This window comes from Suillus plorans (genome assembly GCF_016647745.1).
Source record: "Suillus plorans strain S12 chromosome Unknown HD556scaffold_59, whole genome shotgun sequence".
Lineage (NCBI taxonomy): Eukaryota > Fungi > Basidiomycota > Agaricomycetes > Boletales > Suillaceae > Suillus > Suillus plorans.
In genome coordinates, this window is record NW_024537443.1 from 37,573 (window position 1) to 57,766 (window position 20,194).

General features: G+C 48.5%; 7 protein-coding genes across 7 annotated transcripts; 5 read left to right on the top strand and 2 right to left on the bottom strand.

Annotated features, from left to right (window-relative positions):
• Positions 1 to 273: 273 nt before the first annotated feature.
• HD556DRAFT_1397776 (pyridoxal phosphate-dependent transferase) lies at positions 274 to 2,454 on the top strand. Its single transcript, XM_041303736.1, has 8 exons — positions 274 to 592; positions 640 to 771; positions 823 to 960; positions 1,009 to 1,497; positions 1,694 to 1,855; positions 1,910 to 1,982; positions 2,031 to 2,154; positions 2,208 to 2,454. The coding sequence occupies exons 1-8, from the start codon at positions 383 to 385 to the stop codon at positions 2,269 to 2,271; spliced, it is 1,392 nt and encodes a 463-aa protein (XP_041156438.1). The 5' UTR covers positions 274 to 382; the 3' UTR covers positions 2,272 to 2,454.
• A 45-nt stretch (positions 2,455 to 2,499) lies between these two features.
• Positions 2,500 to 3,980, top strand: HD556DRAFT_1433692 (uncharacterized protein; the record flags this gene model as incomplete). Its single annotated transcript, XM_041305244.1, has 8 exons — positions 2,500 to 2,524; positions 2,590 to 2,759; positions 2,807 to 2,859; positions 2,919 to 2,987; positions 3,051 to 3,123; positions 3,306 to 3,379; positions 3,428 to 3,530; positions 3,582 to 3,980. The coding sequence occupies 8 exons, from the start codon at positions 2,500 to 2,502 to the stop codon at positions 3,978 to 3,980; spliced, it is 966 nt and encodes a 321-aa protein (XP_041156439.1).
• A 154-nt stretch (positions 3,981 to 4,134) lies between these two features.
• Positions 4,135 to 6,531, bottom strand: HD556DRAFT_1493235 (uncharacterized protein; the record flags this gene model as incomplete). Its single annotated transcript, XM_041308834.1, has 9 exons — positions 4,135 to 4,841; positions 4,893 to 4,955; positions 5,019 to 5,139; positions 5,195 to 5,271; positions 5,325 to 5,521; positions 5,571 to 5,852; positions 5,899 to 5,998; positions 6,048 to 6,328; positions 6,377 to 6,531. Coding segments are annotated over 9 exons (1,584 nt in total), but the record flags the coding sequence as incomplete, so codon positions are not given.
• Positions 6,532 to 6,615: 84 nt separating this feature from the next.
• On the top strand, positions 6,616 to 8,731 carry HD556DRAFT_1397798 (ClpP/crotonase-like domain-containing protein). Its single transcript, XM_041303737.1, has 8 exons — positions 6,616 to 6,879; positions 6,939 to 7,049; positions 7,106 to 7,187; positions 7,240 to 7,303; positions 7,353 to 7,420; positions 7,467 to 7,659; positions 7,714 to 8,122; positions 8,175 to 8,731. The coding sequence occupies exons 1-8, from the start codon at positions 6,763 to 6,765 to the stop codon at positions 8,592 to 8,594; spliced, it is 1,464 nt and encodes a 487-aa protein (XP_041156441.1). The 5' UTR covers positions 6,616 to 6,762; the 3' UTR covers positions 8,595 to 8,731.
• Positions 8,732 to 9,895: 1,164 nt separating this feature from the next.
• HD556DRAFT_1446985 (Indoleamine 2,3-dioxygenase) lies at positions 9,896 to 11,362 on the top strand (the record flags this gene model as incomplete). Its single annotated transcript, XM_041307182.1, has 2 exons — positions 9,896 to 10,207; positions 10,259 to 11,362. 2 exons carry the CDS (start codon positions 9,896 to 9,898, stop codon positions 11,360 to 11,362), a joined length of 1,416 nt encoding a protein of 471 aa, XP_041156442.1.
• Positions 11,363 to 13,156: 1,794 nt separating this feature from the next.
• HD556DRAFT_1397809 (uncharacterized protein) lies at positions 13,157 to 15,594 on the top strand. The gene is made up of 9 exons (XM_041303738.1): positions 13,157 to 13,493; positions 13,543 to 14,074; positions 14,125 to 14,212; positions 14,268 to 14,335; positions 14,386 to 14,527; positions 14,574 to 14,952; positions 15,004 to 15,118; positions 15,170 to 15,262; positions 15,310 to 15,594. Exons 1-9 carry the CDS (start codon positions 13,201 to 13,203, stop codon positions 15,412 to 15,414), a joined length of 1,815 nt encoding a protein of 604 aa, XP_041156443.1. The 5' UTR covers positions 13,157 to 13,200; the 3' UTR covers positions 15,415 to 15,594.
• HD556DRAFT_1397812 (uncharacterized protein) lies at positions 15,595 to 19,351 on the bottom strand. The gene is made up of 5 exons (XM_041303739.1): positions 19,026 to 19,351; positions 18,919 to 18,973; positions 18,402 to 18,865; positions 16,412 to 18,344; positions 15,595 to 16,359 (listed from the first exon to the last, which is right to left on the bottom strand). The coding sequence occupies exons 1-5, from the start codon at positions 19,209 to 19,211 to the stop codon at positions 15,638 to 15,640; spliced, it is 3,360 nt and encodes a 1,119-aa protein (XP_041156444.1). The 5' UTR covers positions 19,212 to 19,351; the 3' UTR covers positions 15,595 to 15,637.
• Between the last annotated feature and the right edge of the window lie 843 nt (positions 19,352 to 20,194).

Consider the following 20,194-nt stretch of genomic DNA (forward strand, 5'->3'; position numbering starts at 1 on the left):
AACATGAGACATAGCCTAATTGTTAGATTGCCTCGTAATAGGCCGAATCTGTAGACAAACGTCGGTCCGTAATGATTGATGGCGTCGTCTTGAAAGTTTCGATATAAGCGACTTGGTAGCTTGTTGCCAATTGGTCACCGTGCGGTGGTGTTAAAACTTTAAAAAAACTTTATGTAACTCACTGAGTCTCACCACACTCTCCGTATTATGTAAGAAACCCTTGCACGTGACCTCATTAGGCTTGCTGACAATTCGATTCATGTGCTCGCTTGGTCTTCGCCTTTCACAACAGCAAACATTACGACTAGCTCCTTGTTGGCTTCTTGTTCTCTTTCCTATTCAGGTTCTCCTATCTGATTGACGAGAGAAGTTTGCACTCAGGATGTTGTCCAGAGTCACCCCCAATGTAATAGGAAAAGCTACATTCAGAAACTCCATAGGACGGGCTGCTCTCTGCGCTCGCAGAGGTTTCGTACAACCCTCTGGTGCAGACCGTGCACGGATCGTCGAAGACATACATTTCAAGCTCGAGGTTCCCAATCGTGATAACAGCGTGACACAAAAGACTCGCCCCATATATCTCGATATGCAGGTATGGCCATGCAATTAGATACTATTCGGTGTATTGACAAGGTCCAGGCCACCACTCCCGTAGACCCGCGTGTTCTCGATGCTATGTTACCGTACCTAACAGACCAGTACGGTAATCCACATAGTCGAACTCATGCATATGGATGGGAAGCAGAGCAGGCTATTGAGGTTGCACGCAAGGTAAGTCTGCTGGGTTTACGTGCGTAAAAACGTCCCTGTAACATCTTCCAGCATGTAGCGGACCTTGTTGGAGCCGAGGCCAAGGACATCGTCTTCACTTCTGGTGCTACCGAGACCAACAACATGGCCATTAAGGGTGTCGCACGGTTCAATAAAGACAAGAAAAGACACGTTATCACGACACAAACGGTGGGCTGAGCCGCTTGGTTCTATGATCAACGCTGATCGTCACTGCAGGAGCACAAGTGTGTCCTGGATTCTTGCAGGAAAATCAGCGAAGAAGGCTTTGAAATAACCTATCTTCCTGTCGAATCTAATGGCGTAGTCAACCTCGAGACTCTTGAGGCTGCCATCCGCCCCGACACTTCCCTCGTTTCTATCATGACAGTAAACAACGAGACCGGTGTCATCCAGCCAATGAAGGAAATTGGTGCTATTGTGCGAAAGCATCGTGGCGTACACCTTCACACCGACGCGGCGCAAGCCGTGGGAAAAATACCTATCGATGTTAATGAAGCCAACATTGACCTGATGAGCATTTCAGGGCATAAAATCTATGGTCCAAAGGGAGTAGGAGCTGCTTATGTCCGCCGGCGACCGCGCGTGCGATTGGAACCGATCTTGAGTGGAGGAGGACAAGAGCGTGGGCTGCGTAGCGGTACCCTGCCCACGGCGCTGGCGGTTGGCATGGGCGAAGCAGCACGCATAGCCAAGCTAGAGATGGCAGTGAGTTTCTTGTTCTTCGCATAACTCATGATGAAATCCGCACATGCGTTTGAAGTGGCACTTGAATCAAGTGGCGTGATGCTCCAGGCTTACGGCCGTATGAGCCGCTAGCTTGGTGATGATTCCTGTGCAGGGGTACTGATCAAGTTCCTGTTTATCATTCCACCTCTCGTTCCGAATCTGATACATATTCCAGAGGGATCACGCACGGATCAAGCAGTTGTCGGATAGGTTAATTCAGGGCATCAATTCCCAAGTTGAGCATGTGGTTCGAAATGGTGATGTCAATGGATACCCGGGATGTGTAAACCTTTCGTTTTCGTATGTTGAAGGCGAAAGTCTTCTCATGGCCTTGAAGGTAAGCGTAGTGGCACATATCTGACGAGAGAAATTATCATGGTGTTCGTTGCAGGATATCGCTTTGTCTTCTGGTAGTGCTTGTACATCCGCGTCTCTAGAACCTTCATACGTTCTTCGTGCTCTTGGTATGTTTTTTTTCATGCGTGGACTTGTAGTACCTGACAGTCACCTAGGAGCGGCAGAAGATATGGCACATTCGTCCTTACGCTTTGGCATCGGTCGTTTCACCACGGAAGCGGAAATTGATTTCGTGGTAAATCACATCGTTCGCGTCGTTACCAGACTTCGTGATATGAGGTACGATCTCACCCACATTTCAGTGCTTTTGCTGTGCTGACCGCCTCCTTCAGCCCGTTGTGGGAGATGGTGCAGGAGGGCATCGACATCAACTCAATTAACTGGTCTCAACATTAATTTATACTTCTGGATCTGTTATCACGGCGCAACGTTTTTCTTTACCTGTCGTTGACGTATTTGAGGATTATTTGCCTATAACTTTATGTACAACGATATGAAGAACTTTCTAAGGATATTATTGGCGGTATCCGAGGTCTTGTCAACGGTGCTAATTCTTGGCAAACAACCGAATATAATGGCGAGTTGAATCTCCGCCATAACTGTACTCTTTCACTTTCAACCACCATGGCAAGACGCTTGTACCTTGGCAGTATGAAATTTTCTTCTTCTCAGATCTTGGCATAAACAATTCTGATCATCGTTTGCATCGCACAGGACTTCCCCCTGATGCCCGCTCTGATGACGTGGCTAAGTTTTTCGATGGCTATGGCCGTATCATTGACTGTCGTGTCATGACCGGTTCGTCGGACAAGAGGCGCGCGGCAAATGCGGAACTCACTGGACCTCCATCAGGATTCGGTTTTGTCGAGTTTGAAAGCTCAAAGGTGGATCCACCATGTATCACGGTGATCAGTATACCAAACTTTTATAGGATGCGGAGGACGCTGTACATCATTTCAACGGCAAGCCATTCATGGGAGCCAAGTTCGTATCTTAATCAACTCCAACATCGCTTGCATCCATCCTTATTTTTCTTGTTTTAGCATTGTCGTGGAATTCGCCAAAGAAAGTCGCCCCCGTCGGGATGTCTATGAGAGCGACCGTGGCTACGGGTATATTTTTTGACTCACCAAGTTAATGCTGTGCCTTTTTCCTAACAAGTTACATTTTTTTAGGGCTGCTCGCTCCCGCAGGCCTCCAGGTATCCGCCTGATCGTTTCCGGTATTTCTCGTGACACAAGCTGGCAGGTATGATGTTCTTTCGGTTCGCAACATTGGCAGTGTTTGCGGAGCATATGGCGCTTCTGTATTCTGGAGATCGATCCGTCTGGTCATTTTGGAACCTGGAAGGACCACCAGTATTTCGTTGATGTTCACTTTCGCCGGATTTGTCCAAACCCAACGTCGAACCTGACCATACACTCACCCAGGACTTGAAAGATTTCGGACGCGAGGCGGGAAGCGTGTCGTTCGCTGACATTGATCGCGACAACCCTGGCCAGGGGTGGGTGACTCAAATTTAATGTGTTGTCTTGAGCTGACAGTCTCTTAGTATCCTTGAGTATCTATCGCGAGATGACGCAGACCGTGCCGTCAAGGATTTAGACGGTAAAGACCTGCGCGGTAGACCTGTCCGCGTTGCCTACGATGATGCCGTGAGTTTGATGGCTTGGTTGTTTTGCGCTGTGCCTTACCTGTTCTCTCAGCGCGGTGGACCTGATAACTACAGGCGCGAGGATCGTCGTGAGGAACGTCCTCGAGGTGACGACCGATACAAAGAAGAACGTTACTACAGGGATGATCGTGCATCTTATCGCCGCGAGCGATCTCGCTCGCCTCCTCGTCGCAATGATCATGACGATCGTCGCCCCAGGTCTCCACCTCCGCCGCGGAGGGATCTTGATGAGAGAAAACCTGCAGGGTACGATGATTACCGACGGGGAGGTTATGATGATGACCGCAGAGCCCCTGATTATTATTATGACCGCCGCAGGGACGATGACCGGCGACGTGAAGACCGCAGTGGCAGACGCGACGAAAAAGACGATCGGTACGACGACAGAGCGATGAGGCACGCAAATGGCGATGGTGGATGGGCGCGTTAAAGGATATAGGCAGCCGCTGGATATTTTGCACTTGGCCGAGGGGCACCGCATCCGTTATTGGTTTTCCACTCTCTTATGATGGTCATGGTCTCCTCGAGCTTGGCGTTGGCGTATGTTGGGTCGAACCGGAGAACTGTTTTTTTGTCTTACAGAGGTCATTTCCCTCTTGGTCCGTATGTCGAACGATTAGGTGAAGGCGTCCCGAATTTGGCGTGGAACCTGTACTTTCAAGCATCAGCTGAAGGATTGGCTGAAGGATGTCCAAGGCAGCGCGTGAGAATTTAACGTGGGCGTCATCTTTCGTATTGGTGGCGTTGAACCACGGAAACTTGGAAACGGTGACGGAATTAAAAAAAGACTTTTGGTGTGCCTACTACCCTCGGTACCTAGGACCGTCCATCCTGAATTTGCCCACCAATGTGATTGTGTCCTTCATTTGTGACACTTCAGCGCACGATGATTGACGTTTTGCATATGGCAGACTTTCGTCTTCAGGTGTGTCACTTTACTCACATCTATTCCTAGGGACATCTATGTATAAATATAAGTGTAATCAAGGTTCGGTTTGCCGCGATATGTGTACAACAATATGTGAATTATTCTCTATTCCCCACCATCCTAATTCTTGATCATCGTTTTGAAGAAGAGCTAGTGTGTCATCACCCATTCTTAACCATACACAAATATTATGGCGGTTCCTTGGGATTTTCCCCGCTCCCAGAGCTTTCACCAGTCTGAGCCGGAAAAGCCCTAATTTCATCGTAGAAAGCACGCGCAGTGAAGTCGATACAATGAAACCCCCTTGCATTCCCGGGGTGAAGAGGCCTTCAGGAGGCTCAGAGCATTGGTGAACTTTCACCTCTGTGGGTATAGTTCAAAAGGCGGTGACGCGATCATCCAACAAGGGCCTACCGATCAAATACCGACCGAGTCTACCGTCGCGATCAGCTGTTGACTCGGCAGGTCTTCCGTGCTCTGTGGTGCATAGCAAAAGGCTTGATGAATACAATAATGACTCAGCAGAGCCAAGACACTGACTCATGCACAGCGTCTTCCATTGCGGGTGTTCCTTCAGTTTGTCTTCATCATGCCCAGGCACGGTCTTCGCAACGAAAGAAAGATAAAACAATTCACTATCTGATCGCTCCTTCGTCGAGATCTTGATGACAAAGGAAATTAAAGTCTAGGCACCGCAGCTTCGGTCTTGTACTCACCGCAGTTGCGTCAAGGACCAGTAAGGACGGGATCTTTGCTATGACTTGCTGCCTGGCAGAACGAGAGACGTCACTAACTGCAAACTATGAGTATGTGTTTCCTCAAGGAAGACCATAATCTTGCGCTAACCCTCAGACAGTGGATTTTTGGCAAGGCTCAACGTTTCGAGATTGGGACACCACTCATATAATTGGTCAATATCACACGAATTATGGAGTTTGTTACTGGAAAGAGAGAGGACTTTGAGTCCTTGTAAATGTGACGGATGAGATTCCCGAGGAGGGATCCTTTCAATGCCATTAGATGAAAGTATGAGTCGTTGTAATCTGCGGTACCGCATTAGCTTATTGGAAACCCCGCAAACACTAAACATACGAGGTACACGGCTTCATTGCCTCGCTGATATGTTGCCAATCTTCTAGCTTGTTACTATCGAAATTGAGGATCTCGATATGGCCAAGCACTGTAGAGATCTTCGCATGTGATAGGGAAGTAAGCCCATTGTATCCAAGTTCCACCATGCGAAGTTGAGGCATGAGTATCGCTATGCTTGTAAATTCTTCCCATGAAATCCAGGTGCCGTTCAGCTGGAGCTCTGAGAGTCGCAGCCAAGCCGATGCAGGCAAGTGAGATGAGGGCGGCGTCAGCCGGTTGCGACTATTTGTAGCGTTAGTATATCAAAAGAGGAAAACACAAGGCCTACTTGAGCGCTAGCCGCTCGAGTTGATGCAGTTCGGTGGTTATCATCGCCACAACGTCCCAACTGGACACAAGTGTTGCAGAAAGATCCAGGCCGCGGACGTCTTGATCGTATCAATCGCATGATATTTGAAGAAATACGCACTAGCTTACTGGGGCATGTTGACAGGATTTCCCCTGGGTTATTCCCGGTAGAAACCATCTCATTGTCGAGGCTGACTTCGCGCAGTCGCTCCAGATTTGAAAATTTGCCTCGGATCTTGTCCAAGTCTACAGCCTCGACCTCTATAGCACCATTTGAAGAGCCCAAAACAATCTTCTCCTGGGACGCAGTGCCATGCACAGCTTCTACATACTTATTTTTCAATGCTTGCAAAAATGGATACCCATAGCAAGCGGAAGAAGGGCGTATGAAGGATCCGCTGTGTGGCACTCTTGTGATCGCTGAGCGATAAGCATCGTTGCGATTTCCTTGATCTTACCGGCAGTTAAAATATCGTTTCCCATCTTTTATGCCATCATGTTTGCCGCGAGTTGAGTCGTCCCATTCGACACCAAGCCAAAGACCAGTGGTGCCATCGATTGGTCCAAAGTACTTGACAGTGCCGAAATAACCTGATGGAAGGTATATTCTTGACCCTATCGCAGCAAGCACATGATACATCGGTCAAAGTGGTCCGAGTGGAAAGTGCTTCCGAGTCACATCATCATACAGCAGCTTGAACGATTGTGTCAATCTCACGTAAGCATCGCCTTGGGTTCAATCTGCCAGTCTTCGGCTACACGGTACTCCGAAAATCCCAGAAAAGTCGTGGGTCGCAGGCTCTCCAAGAGTTTCCTTTAGTTGAACACTTGGTTAGTTCTGAGTATGCTGGCTACTGCTCTCACAAGAATGTCGCGTAACGGTGTATCAGCAGCTCTTGCCAGGACAAGTGCAGTGGTTGCTCACATGTCCACCAGCACTCAGGCAACACCACTAGAGCAGGTAAGTTCTTTGCATATGTTATTCTTACCAATCCCTTGTGAATCGGGCCTCGCATGCAGCCGGTGCTCTTCGAGTCGAATGGAGCGACACGCACTTATGTTTTGAACCGAGCAAGCAAACTGAACGCTCTCAATGGTGACATGCTCAAGTCGATGAGACCTCAACTGGAGGTGAGAATGCCATTACGTGGAAGTGCAGGCTCTTACAAACATCCTTTGTATTCCAGCAATGGTCAAAATCCGACCTGTGCAAGATTGTCGTCGGGACGGGTATTGGCCGTGCATTTTGTGCGGGCGGTGATATTGCAAGTGTGTTTCAGTGCTCAAATCCACGTGGATACTTGCTGACAACTTCGCACAGCTGTACTACAGCATTCACTGCATGACGCTACTCGTTCAAAGGCTATAGAATTCTTCAAAGACGAGTGAGTCATAGAATCATGCTCCGAAGCGCTTGAATAACTTATCCTACAGATTTGAAATGAACTATATCTTGTCTGCGTTACCAAAGCCATACGTAACCATCTTGGACGGTATCACAAGTTGGTGTTTTCCTCTGTACAGCATGCATAGCACTGACATCAGCAGTGGGCGGGGGGGTCGGACTTGCCATCAGCGCTCCTTTTCGTGTTGCAACGGAGAAGACAAAATTCGCTATGCCAGAAACTAAGATAGGTTACTGCCCTGATGTTGGAGCAAGCTTCTTCTTGTCCAGGATCGACGGTGAAATTGGCACATATCTCGCCCTTACCTCAGAAACTCTTGTTGGCAGAGAAGTCTTGTGAGTGGTGACATATCTTTTCTCGGTGGGGCCGCGGGCTTACGATTTCGGTAGTGAATTAGGATTTGCTACCCACTTTGTGTCATCAAGGACAGTGCCCAACTTATTGACTCATCTATCTGATTTGGAGGACCCCACTTCCGCTATGATCGATAGGACCATCGAAGGTCATCATACTAAACGGCTCCAAGACGAACCGGTTGGAAAATTAACGGGTCGCACGCGCCAAGCTCTTGATACGGCATTCCGACATGATACAGTTGAGGAGATTATGGAGGATCTCACTAAGTTAGCCTCGACTTCGGATGACTCAGTCGCTAAGTGGGCCTCGGAAACACTGGAGACATTACATATCCGGAGTCCTACTAGTCTCAAAGTGGCACTAGAGGCGGTCCGACGCGGGAAGGAAATGACGCTCCTCCAGGCCCTCCAAATGGAAATGGGTATTGCCACTGCTTACTGTGTAAGTTAATTGGTGATCATGCTATGTAATCTGTTTAACTTTGAAAATGCAGAGCGGCGCGAGTCCAGATTTCACTGCAGGAGTGACCGCGGTCCTGGTTGACAAAACGAAAGCTCGGCCTGCGTGGTCTCCTGATCAGCTCAACAACGTCTCAGATGCGATAGTGAAGCGATTTTTTGAGGAAGATTCTGATTATCTCCGCGCCGTGCCTACTTTGACACCGCCGGACTTTCTTACGAATGGCAAGCAAAATCCGATGAAATTCGCTCTGCCAAGTGAAGACGCCATCTTACAAATCCTGTCGAATGTCGGAAAAGATCCTATCTCCCTTTCTGACCTACTGGCACATTTTAATAATATTCACTCGGGTAAGCAAGGTGTAGCAGAGAAAGTGGTTGAAGTAGTGAAACGCCGTTGTGATGTCATTGGTAATGAAGGTTCGGAGGTGGTTAATTGGAAAGAGCAATCGTAATAGTTGCGGCACAGTATACTGCATCCCTCGATATCACAATTTGCTTATCATGCTGTATGTTTTCGCACGCGCGCAGTTATCACCACGTCGCGCGCAACCCGGCGGACCGGAATTGCAGCTAAGACTTGAAGGGCGATGAGTGTTTGAACCTTGTACTCCATCCCTAAGGAGAAAAGTGTGCGGTCAACATTGATGTTTGACGTTGCGCGACGCGCAGCTTTTCATTATGCCGCACGGCCACTACACTAACTCGAACCCAAGTTGCCCAAAATTGTGATGAAACGATCCGAGATTGAACATACGTGTTCAATGTCGCACGATATGATAGCTGCGAGACTCCACAGGACAGCTAAGTGAAAAAATATCTCAAGATTATTTTCAGGTCCTTCGAAATTTCCTGTGCACTGTTGTGACTCGAAATACGCTTCCGAGGATTGCTTGGGACTGTCCCCCAACGAACAAGTAATAATGCCAGCGTTCACACAGCAAGTTCTCTCTCACTTGAGCTGATTCCGATATGGTTAAGTTCTACCGGAAACTGTTCACACTCTCCACAGCAACAAAGAGTACTCGGACAAAATTATGCGGAGAATACAGGTACTTTGGAAGATAGGACGCGGAGTTCTTACTACACTCAAATTTGGCGGAACCAATACATTGGTTACTGGATCGTTCATTGCATGACTCGAGTTGCAAAACGAGCATTGCTAGATCTCTCCATCACAGTGCCTTGAAAGTTGGTGGATCGAAGATTCGGGCTGTGAAGATCAGCATTGGAAACAAGACATCTGGTCAGCGCTCGATGCGTGCCAACAGGCAATAGCCTTACGTGTAAGGCATGTGTTCCTCTTTCAGGAGCTATGCACCCAAAGGGGAATGTATAGGATCGTAGCAAGATGGTGACACTCATGGGATCAATGTCAAAGGTTCCTGAGTAAGATCTTACCAATTGGCCAGACTCGACAACGAATTACAAGGAGTTCACAGGACTGAGAGTGGCACCGAGAATGATCGGGGTTTCGTGCCAACACCCCGCAAGTTTCGGTCAACTCCTGCCTCGCATGTAGCTCCGTTAGTTCTCACAGAGGCATACGCGCCCAGTGATGCCGTTTGGGCAATATCGGCGCTGCCGATGCACACACATCAGTGCAAGCACTGTGACTAGGTAACCTTGAATCTCGATGATATGATCTAATCGAGGACACGCATTGGTAGTTCATGTATAAAAGGTGCCCGGGTCCTCTGCTCATATCACAATAAATTACAAGCCTGCGAGTCATTCTCTGTCCATTCCACTCGCAATGTATCCAATCGATCTACTATCTCCATCCCATCTCTTCACCAATGTCATATCCGTGCTTAACTCTGTCCAGCTCCTTAGCAGGAAAGAGGCACCAGGTGCACAACCAACTCCTGCAGATTTTGAAGTCAATCTTCAAACGAATACAGGGTTTCTCCCTGAGAAACCCATCCCACGGCTTCCCGAAGCTTACAGCGCATGGGAGGATGCGCTTACACGAGCTCAGGAAGTGCTGATACTCGGGGAAAACATAACAGAAGACAACATCAAGAGCCGAGTTGATGGTGAACTTTGGAGATCACAAATGCGAGAGGTCAGTAAATCTGTCATGCGAGGGTGGAATAATGACTTACGTGTTACATAGCTCCCCGTGATCAGCATCAATGATCTAAAAACAGACAAGCAATTGTTGCGTCGCGCACATAAAGTGCTCGCCTTTCTTGTACATTTCTATGTTCATTCCATACCGGACCAGACGGCCGGTTCGGTGCTTATCCCCCGATCTCTGGCGACTCCGTTGCTTGAAGTATCAAGCGTATTGCGAATGGCGCCGGTACTTACATTCGCCGACACCGTCCTATGGAACTGGGATCTCGTAAACCCAGAACTTCCTGTCACGATAGAAAACATGCGTTTCGGCGTTGAGCTCTTCTCGGGGACAGAAGACGAGCGGAATTTCTGGTTCGGTAACGCAAAGGTTGAGATGTTGGGTGTGGAGATGCTCCACCTTATCAACGAGTACCACAGTCTTCCCAATGTTTCCGACTTCGCGTCCGTCTGCAAAATCAATCGGCTCCTGACCCGCCTCGTGGCAATTATCAACCGGGTTGAAGAAACCTTGTTATCCATGCGGGATCTTGTAGACCCCTCCACATTCTACTGGCAAGTGCGGCCTTGGTTCAATGGAAGTGCTAGCGGGTCATCTAGCCCGACATGGATTTTTGAAGACGGTCCTGACGCTTCCACTCTCGACCTCAGCGGGCCATCAGCTGGCCAAAGTAGCGTCATGCATGCACTTGACATCTTCCTAGATGTCGACTTCAAACTGCAGCAGCGTCGGTATCCAGCCCCCTCAGAATCAAATAAACGGTCGGATCTTGGTTTCATGGAGAGAATGCGCCGGTATATGCCCGGAGCACACCGAGACTATCTTTCCCATCTCGCGAACTCCTCTCGTCCCCTCCGGGAACTCGCAAAAAGCACACCTGCTGTGAAGGAGTCATATAACGCAGCTGTGTCGGCGATCAGAAAGTTCCGGGACTCGCACATACGCATCGCATGCTTATATGTCGTCTCCATGGCACGATCAACGGCGATACCGGTCGGATGTCCCGTATTTGCGATGATGCAGAGGATGGAGCGACAACAGAAGCGAACAGGACACTCTACTGGCACAGGCGGTAACGAGTTGTCGCTGTTACTGAAGTCCACCCGTGATGCTACCGCACGGGCTGCTCTAAAGATCTGAATGAGGAATGAACCGACATGACATGGACGGGAAGCACTTACTTTATCATAATAACCCCACTAAATTCGGAACCTATATTTATTGACCGAGATACGTTATTTTGTGTAGCCCTAGACGCGTTTTGAACATGATACACCCACACTGTAATACTTTACCCAGATTCACATATTTATTATACCGATACAAATAACAGCAAGGCAGTCATTGTCTGTCGATGGCTTGCTGACAGCTGTAGTAGTTTTCTTGACAATGCAATATTTTCGAAAAGGGATTAGAAAGCATGGTTAACGTTTCGGCAAGACCATTTGATTTCAAAGTTCGTTGGAAAGCCGGAGCATGTGTCCGGAATAGGTCGAATCGCGCCAGCCTAGACCAGGGGAAGTAGTGACTGTGTCTGAAGTCATATTATTATCACGAATTAGACGAAGAAATCGTCATAATCTGATCTTGAGTTGGCCCTGAGAGCACCGTGACTTTTTTCTAGAATGAAGCTTGACGTCGAGGACACCGGGACCCGGATGGCAAGAGTGGGGAACCGAACATGTCACTCTGAGTCGCTGAAACGACGGCGATATCGATACGCTGTGCACGGAAGGTACAGATTGATTCTTGATGGTAGATGAAACCCGGAAGGAAGTTTGGGTGACCGGCGGGTACTATCATGATAGCACTGGGGGAAAAGATGTTACACGAAACGAGAATGTCCCGCGAAGCTGAAGTTCAAGCGCTAAGCGCTCGAGGTTCGCACCGACGGACGTTCTGATCAGAAAATGCAAAGAGACACATGATCACATGTTCTCATGGGCCAACCGACTTTGGAGGGTCTGGACTCTCTACAGTAACCATAGCCAGATTGATATTTCTACACAAATCAATACTAGTATGAGCTTTTTCCTTGATGAACGCTCCCCGTCCACTTGAAGCTCACCGATATTCCTCCGACTTTCCGTATCCATATAGGACAAGTTCGAGACCATCAGAAGGTCAATGCCGTGGCTACTATCATGCGGCAACTTGAACTACAAGCTGGATACCTAATCGACGACATTGATGTGAAGACCATAACTTTAAAAATTGCGTTCAAGTCGACGTGAGCTTGTACGGGCCAAGCTTTTATCTGATAATCGACATTCCCATCCAATTTACTAGTCCATGTAGATGGGATGATTTGTGCAAATCCGACTCACCCGTCACGGTGAGTTATTGCTGGCTGACTGCGGTGGTTTTTTGCTCCAATGTAACGAAATCCTTTCCTAGGTATATGACACTATCTCAACTTGAAGATCTCCTTCTCACCGGTTCTCTGCATGGCGCCGTGACAAGCAAGCGACGATTTTTAACTTAGTCTGTGAAATCATCAAGTTGTCACCGTCTCGCCTGAGACCTGAATCCGACCGATATTCGCCTATTCGCAAGCACACTTCTCTTCGACAAGCGACCGATTGTGCAAACAACTGACGTAGTCTGGCTTTATCCAAACGCTTAAAGCGATATCTAAATACCGGTCCGAAGGAAAAATGCAAGCCCTTTTCTGCCTAGTACGGGAGCAAGACGCAGTCGGCCTAATTAGCTATGCAATTTTCCCTCGAAGAAAGCAGCTGGGAGTGTATAACAGAGTTTTGAAAGAACGCTTGCTTGGAGAGTCATCGATTCATCATTCAATGATGATGGCAAAAACACAGTGCAAGGCCCAATTATGAATGAACTAGTAACACGCGATGGACTGGCAGTTCCTGATTACGTAATGAACGCGCTAGCAAACTTGTGTCAATAAACACTTTGAGGGGCGCGTCTCTCTTTCATCGCGATTGTTTTCACGTTCTTTCTACTTTGTTACAATGTCTCAACTTTCAGCAGGAATCTGTCGCCGTCTCAACGAGGCTCCTCAGGAAGAGATAGACCAGCTTGCTTCTGGGCATACCGTGCAGCTGCTTTCTATCAAGAAAGTCGCCCCGACAACCGCATCGACGACCGCCACCGACAGGTTTCGCATCATCATCTCCGATGGCGTCCATTTTGTCCAGGCGATGTTAGCTACTCAGCTGAATGATCTCGTAGCAAACGGTGACATAAACAAAAATACTGTGGTGATCATCGACAAGCTGGCCTGTAATTTTGTGCAGGACAAAAGGTGAGCAGCTTTTGGTATCATTTCTACCCCTTTTTATCATTTCATCTAGATTGATCATTATTCTTGACCTCCACGTTGTATCACGAAATGAAGAGAAAATCGGGGCTCCTACTGCCCCTCCTTCCACCCAAGACGCTCCTGCGCCAGCTGTTTCAGAGGCTACATCCTCATCCGTTACTTCACCAGCTACCTCTTCGTCTACTGGTCAGGCGAAGCCGCTTCAGCCCCAGCCTCGCACGGGCCCATCCGGCAGAGGGGGCAGGTCAGTGTACCCCATCGAAGGACTTAGCCCTTACCAGAACAATTGGACCATTAAAGCTCGAGTTACCCAAAAGTCTGATATAAGGACCTGGTCGAATCAGCGTGGAGAAGGGAAACTTTTCAACGTCACACTAATGGACGAATCAGGCGAGATTCGAGGCACCGGCTTCAATGCAGTCGTCGACGAACTATACGAGAAGTTCGAGGAAGGCAAAGTATATTACATCTCCAAAGCCCGAGTGAATCTCGCAAAGAAGAAATTCTCGAATCTTCAGAACGATTATGAGCTAAGTCTGGAAAAGAACACCGAAGTTGAAGAGGTATGTATCATCACACTACCCCCGAAATGCTGGACTCATGATTTTATTAGTGCCTTGAGACCACCAGTGTGCCTATGATGAAGTATAACTTCGTGGAATTGTCTTCGTTGGAGAAATTAGAAAGGGATAATACTTGCGGTAGGTGCTTTGCAATCTATGTTGGTATCTCTCACATGTAATCCATTGCTATCAGATGTCATTGGGGTCATCAAAGAAGTCGGCCCCCTCGGCGAAATCACATCAAAGGCGACAAACAGGACGGTAAGTTATGATCCACTCGTCAGTTAGCTGGGGTCTCAATTCGGTTGAAGATTCCGAAACGCGATTTGACCATTGTCGACATGTCGCAATACTCTGTTCGCTTGACCTTGTGGGGAAAACAAGCAGAACAGTTTGCAGCTGACGACCTTCCTGTCGTTGCGTTCAAAGGCGTTAAAGTTGGTGACTTTGGAGGTATGAACTATTTTTGTTCACCCGAATTGGAACTCACCCCCCGAAGGTCGCACTCTCTCCATGGTTAGCTCAAGTATAATGACAATATCGCCTGATATTGAAGAAGCTCATTTGCTGCGGGGATGGTATGATGGTATCGGCACTGAAAAGAATTTCCAGTCGCACACGAGTGGTTCATCTGGTGCATCCTTTGGTGGTTTCAACCGCAATGAGATGCGGCATCTTAGCGACGTCAAAGAGTCGCAACTTGGCATGTCCGACAAGGCAGAGTTCTTTTCAACTCGTGCCACTATTATGCACATCAAGAGCGAGAACATCTCTTATCCTGCCTGTCCCACTCAAGGTTGCAACAAAAAGGTGGTTGATTTAGGTAGTGGCTGGAAGTGTGAAAAATGCGACAAAACCTTTGAGCGACCGGAATACCGGTATGATCATTTGCTTAGTCCTTTAGACCCAAACCTTACTTTGATCATCAGATACATCATGTCAATGGCAGTAGCCGATTGGTCCGGTCAGGCGTGGTTGCAGGGCTTCAATGAGGCTGGTCTGGCCGTCTTCGGGAAAACCGCAGATGAAGTTCATGAAATCAAGGTCAATACAAATCTCCCGGAACTTTTCTTGATGTTTACGACCACATGATAGGAGCGCAACGAAGCAGAGTATAACGCTCTCATGGCCCAGGCCAGTGGCGTCACATTCAACTTCAGTTGCCGTGCAAAGCAGGACACGTACAATGTGAGTGTTTTTTATTTGTTACAGGTTTGAAATAATGAATAGTATAGGATCAAACGCGTGTCCGTTATGGAATATCGAGAATTACTTCTCTTGATTATCACGAGGAAGCCAAACATCTCGTCAACCTTCTCAAATCTCCATGGGCTCAGTGATTCGTTCATCAACATGTCTAGTTAGTGTATATTAAGTATTGCATGCCATTCTGTAACATTTGCCCAGTAGTTGGCTCTGTTATCTTTTACAGCACCCGAATAACCAAGTAGCTGAAATGAAAATGTCATTATTATCTTTCACGGGGCCCGAGTAGCCAAGTGACTGAAATGAAAACGCTTTGTTATCTTTCACGGGGTCTGAGTAAATACTTTACATAAATAGTCAAGGGGGATCTAAAGGATAATGATATACTCTCCTAAACACATGCCAGATCACACCGAACCCTTCGAGAACGGTGTCTACCGTCTGTTGTGCGACCGGGGGTAAATCCAATTTCAGTGGCCAAGCAAAGGGTAATACGTCGATAAGAGAAAGCGAGTCCTCATCTGGAGATAAACTCGGTGTGGGTGCGAATGTCACTTTTTCCGTAGCCGTTCCAGATGAAATATGTGATGGAGGCGGGGAAACCGGGGATTGGAAGGCGGTGTGTGCATCAGAGCCATCCATCACCGACGTTAGCGTCGAGTATGATGGCGATGGCGTTGTCGAGGCTGTAGTGTAGCCAACCGAAGGCTTTGCATGCGGAGGCGCATAGATAGTCGTAGTAATGAACACCGTCTCGATCGACGCCTGAGGATGATGATCGCGCCAAACTAGATCATCATGTGGCGTACGCCGATCGAGGGAGTGCCTCATATGCCTGAATTCGGCTCCGAGGTTAAGTAGCACCATGAGAACAAGAATAGCGGGCGCTGTCCATATCAAAAATTGAAGGAGTTTCCCCAGAAACCGGATGCTGGTGTGAAAACGGTGAACATGCGGCTGGGCCCTCAAGAAAAGTGTGGGGGTGAACATTTCTTCCAATATGTAATGGACCAATCTGCTGCCCTGTTGAGATGCGCGTTGGTAAGCAAGGTTGGAACGCAAAAAATGTGCGTCTAGGCCTGTAATACTGAAGTGAGTCAACATCAAGATAGGCATATTCATCACTATTACCTGTTGAGGCTTCCACGTTAACTTCGAGTTTGCCAACAGGCATTGTAAATGTGGGCAGCAGTATGCCCACGTACCCATCATCCTTGGCTTTGCCTTTTCCTCTGCGAAGACCGTCGGTGGGGGTCTTGACCAAATAGTCAATCTGAACGTCCCCAGTGAGATCGCCCACGTACACCCTGACCCAGGCAGCCCAATTCTTGCTCCCTAATTTATCCAGAGAGGATGACAAGTCGACAATTGACCCCTCCGCGTGCTTGGTGGCTGAGCTTATTTCAAAACGGACAGGCATGCCGTCGATGCTCACGCGCGCGATTTCCACAGAACAGTCAACAGGAGACGCGTCGTCTGCGTGTGCGAGTCCAAATTCCATCCAATCTGTCTCCATTTCATATGGAGCCGGATGAGTTATCCGAACAGCATATACGTTGGTATATGTCGCATGATCAAAACGCAAAGGTGTCACAACAACTATGACGGAGGGGATCATGAGGGGACCATCCCTTTTTCTTCTCGAGAAGGTACCAAACATCGGAGGGAGAGACATCCCAGTTGCTACACGGTTCATCCCAGTCGGCGTGCGTGGCCGACTGGGAGGGCGCTTTATATTTTCAAGGGTATCATCTGTTGTGGAATATCTTGTTGGGATAAGCGATCTCGCTATGGAGCGTAGAGCAATACGCCCTCCGTCAGATCCACAACGCGACAACCCTCCACGCTGCAGAACAGTCCTGCGTGTCTGTGCATCACGGACGTCGCCTGATATATTATAAACCTCCACTGTTGCAGCTTCACACTCATTGCGGATGATTGTCGCAATTGTTTCTGCATCTGCAGCGAGCACAGAAAACCGGGGCAAGACTATGGGGATAGGATCTGGTTCTCCGTCTGGGCTTGAATTTGAACCCCCGTTGAAAGCACGCGGACGGGATATGACGAGGATTGTGCCTGTGATATTGAATGTGAAGACATTTTTTGATGGGGGGAGTATATCATTCATGTTAATGTGAATGGTTAATGATGTCGGGGGATGAGGAATGTCCTGTACGTCTGAGTTCGCGCGGCTACGTCCCTCCGCCGTCAGAGGCATCGAACTGATGGATGACAGAGTGCCCGAGGGCATCAGAGAAGTCGGGGAACCCTCAAAAGAGTAGTCTGCCACCTGTTCTCCTGGCAGCGGCGCACGCAATAAAGATGAGGTCGAGGAAGTAGAGTCGTGTCGTGTTGCTAGAACAGGTGCTTGGAGCCGAGAATTCGGATACGATTCCAATGGCGGCGACTGATAAAAATCCAGCGAGGCTTGCCTGGAGACCGGCGTCGACGGGGGGTTGACATCGAAGCCGGTATAACCTGCACCTCCTGTGACAGTCCAAGTCGGCTCTTCTGCAGGTGCCCAAATGACGTCGGATCCTCGCGCCTCCAGCCCTACATCCATACCAAGCATTGTTGCCACGCCGGGAAACCAAACACCCTTTGCTGTTCCCTTGTATTCCAGTTTCATCAAGATGCCCTCCCTTCCACTCGCGGGATCGCTGTCCTTTCCAAGAACATGACATGTCATTTCACCCTTCACCTCTTTTACTCCTACGCGTCTCCGGCCATCTTTGCAGTCCATGGTCTTCATGGGTGCTGCCCAACGAACACGAAGACGGTCTGCAGATGGGAATGTTCCGAGGATAGCAATACCGCCAGTGCCTCTGTCCGCGTAAGTGGAGGAGTCAGACGACTCATCATCCGCCATGTCTGCGTAGGACCCTGATCGCGAAGGACGAGTCGTGGTTCGTGTGACGTGAGGCTCAGACGTGAGCTCCCATGCGCCGGGATCCTCCTCTGCAGAAGAAAGAGAGGCAAATGAGGAGGATGTCGTTGTAGAGCCTGGAGGGAAAATGCGAAGCTTGACATTGTTAGACAAACAACGCGGAAGGGGAATGGATATCTGTATTTATGGAGCACTTGTAAGATAAAAATTCACGCCATAGTAAAAACGACGTACGAGGAAAGGAGCCTTCGGGGGACGACAGACATAAGGAACCCAGAGATCTAAGCCAGCCATGAAATGCATGTTATTACGCTCTCCTACAGAGCTTCGTCGCATTTTTGCAGCAGAGAATGCAGAAACCCTGATCGCACTGTCCTCACCAAACCTTGGTGGGAATTCCTTGGGCAGGACGTAAGAAATGTTGTACCCGCTGACGAGGATGTGACCAGTATACTTGTCGTCCAGGGGCGGGATAGTAGTGTGAGATGTCGATGTAGAAGAGGATGCACGAGAGGCCGGACTCATGCTAGACGTTGGTAGACCAAAAACAGATAGATAAGATTTTTGAGAGCGCGCCGGTAGATTGAGAGCGCGCGCAGTGTTATTCAGTAGTGGAGAGGTTGTGGAGGAAAAATTGTAAGGAGCAGAATTACTGTCGGTTGGGTGAACTTCCGAACTCAGCATCTTCAAGTTTCCCTCTTCGATGGTGATAGTGAATAGGAGGAAGGGAAAACTGAGAATGAACGCTTACCGGGAAATAATGGTAATGTAGAACCAGGAGAAACAGCATCCATAGGTATTGAAAGCTATTGATGATCTTAAGCCCATTCGTTCAGTTGCGTGAGGAACAACACATACCTTAAGATACATTTTAATGGCAATGCCATCTTGACCCTGCTTCGCTTTGCCCTCGATAGTAAGACGTGTTACAACGTTTAACTTTGGTTGCTGCTGGGCAGTCGCCGTGAATGTTTGAGACGATGCATTCGCTGAGAGTGGTGGACTGATTGTACGCGCATGTCGCGATTGCGCAGGTGCATACATGGAATTCGCGTGTCTATCTGGTCAAATGACGCGCTATGATTGTTTGTTGGCGTGTTTTGATATCACTGTCGTAAAGCCTTGAGAGTGGAAAAGTGAACCAAAAAGAGGTTCTGCTACCTTATATAGCGCGCAAAGAGGCCCGAACAGGTCGCCAAGAGGCCAGCAAGCCGTTGTTACTGCTGTGCAAGAAATGGAGAACAAAAAGCAGGTCGGTCAGCGGGAAAGGCGCGTTTAAGTTTATTTGCCACAAACGCGTTGCCGGATATACATGAAAAAGGCATCAAACGTCATTTTGATCAATGACCGTAACCAACAACCACTTTTTTGGACGGCCACTCAACGGAAGCCCAGGCAAGCTTGGCCTCGGAGGAGACTCAACTCAATGATCAAGGTTCCGTCATTCTTATGCCGACGTGATGACCGTTATATAGACTACCCTATCCGTAACTCTCCCCTCTGCAGCTAGCGCTGGCTTGTCACTTCCGCTCGGAACCCGGCCGGGGCCACTGGAAATCCGACCAACGAGCACATTTTGGCAAGGAACCGGGATCTTGTGTCTGCAGACTATGTAGCCACCCATGCATCGATGATATGCACAAGTTGGAACTATTTCACAGTCAGACGCAATAAACCAAATAGGAATATCAATCGATACATCGCAGAGCTCTGCGACGACTTACAATCAGCAACCTATCTTCCCCACCTTTTAACCTGTGAGATTGCTCAAATGCATGCCCTACTATATAGCAAGGCTCGCCGTACTACACATCCATCCACTCTGGTCAGTACTACTTGGAAATGGTACTTGTTGTTTACGGTGGCTACTGCAATGTGCCGTCGGCAGCCAGTCATAGATAGGCTTCCCTGCCCGAGGCTTCAAGCTAGTGTAAATGCACACAGCTACAAGGCAAGTTGGATTCCTTCTTGAATACTTTTACAATTTGGTGGTATGTAGCCCGGACGTACACTCGAGTGTTTGTGGT

Bases quoted from the DNA above. Each gene is read 5' to 3' on its own strand.
- HD556DRAFT_1397798 (XM_041303737.1), top strand. From the start codon at position 6,763: ATGCTGGCTACTGCTCTCACAAGAATGTCGCGTAACGGTGTATCAGCA. The intron at 7,188-7,239 runs GTGTGTTTCAGT...AACTTCGCACAG, and splicing joins TGCGGGCGGTGATATTGCAA to CTGTACTACAGCATTCACTG. The intron at 7,304-7,352 runs GTGAGTCATAGA...CTTATCCTACAG, and splicing joins ATAGAATTCTTCAAAGACGA to ATTTGAAATGAACTATATCT.
- HD556DRAFT_1397812 (XM_041303739.1), bottom strand. From the start codon at position 19,211: ATGTATGCACCTGCGCAATCGCGACATGCGCGTACAATCAGTCCACCA. The intron at 18,866-18,918 runs GTAAGCGTTCAT...TCACCATCGAAG, and splicing joins TACATTACCATTATTTCCCG to AGGGAAACTTGAAGATGCTG. The intron at 18,345-18,401 runs GTACGTCGTTTT...CCATAAATACAG, and splicing joins CCCCGAAGGCTCCTTTCCTC to ATATCCATTCCCCTTCCGCG.
- HD556DRAFT_1397809 (XM_041303738.1), top strand. From the start codon at position 13,201: ATGTCTCAACTTTCAGCAGGAATCTGTCGCCGTCTCAACGAGGCTCCT. The intron at 14,336-14,385 runs GTAAGTTATGAT...ATTCGGTTGAAG, and splicing joins CAAAGGCGACAAACAGGACG to ATTCCGAAACGCGATTTGAC. The intron at 14,528-14,573 runs GTATGAACTATT...CACCCCCCGAAG, and splicing joins TAAAGTTGGTGACTTTGGAG to GTCGCACTCTCTCCATGGTT.
- HD556DRAFT_1397776 (XM_041303736.1), top strand. From the start codon at position 383: ATGTTGTCCAGAGTCACCCCCAATGTAATAGGAAAAGCTACATTCAGA. The intron at 1,498-1,693 runs GTGAGTTTCTTG...TACATATTCCAG, and splicing joins TAGCCAAGCTAGAGATGGCA to AGGGATCACGCACGGATCAA. The intron at 1,983-2,030 runs GTATGTTTTTTT...ACAGTCACCTAG, and splicing joins ATACGTTCTTCGTGCTCTTG to GAGCGGCAGAAGATATGGCA.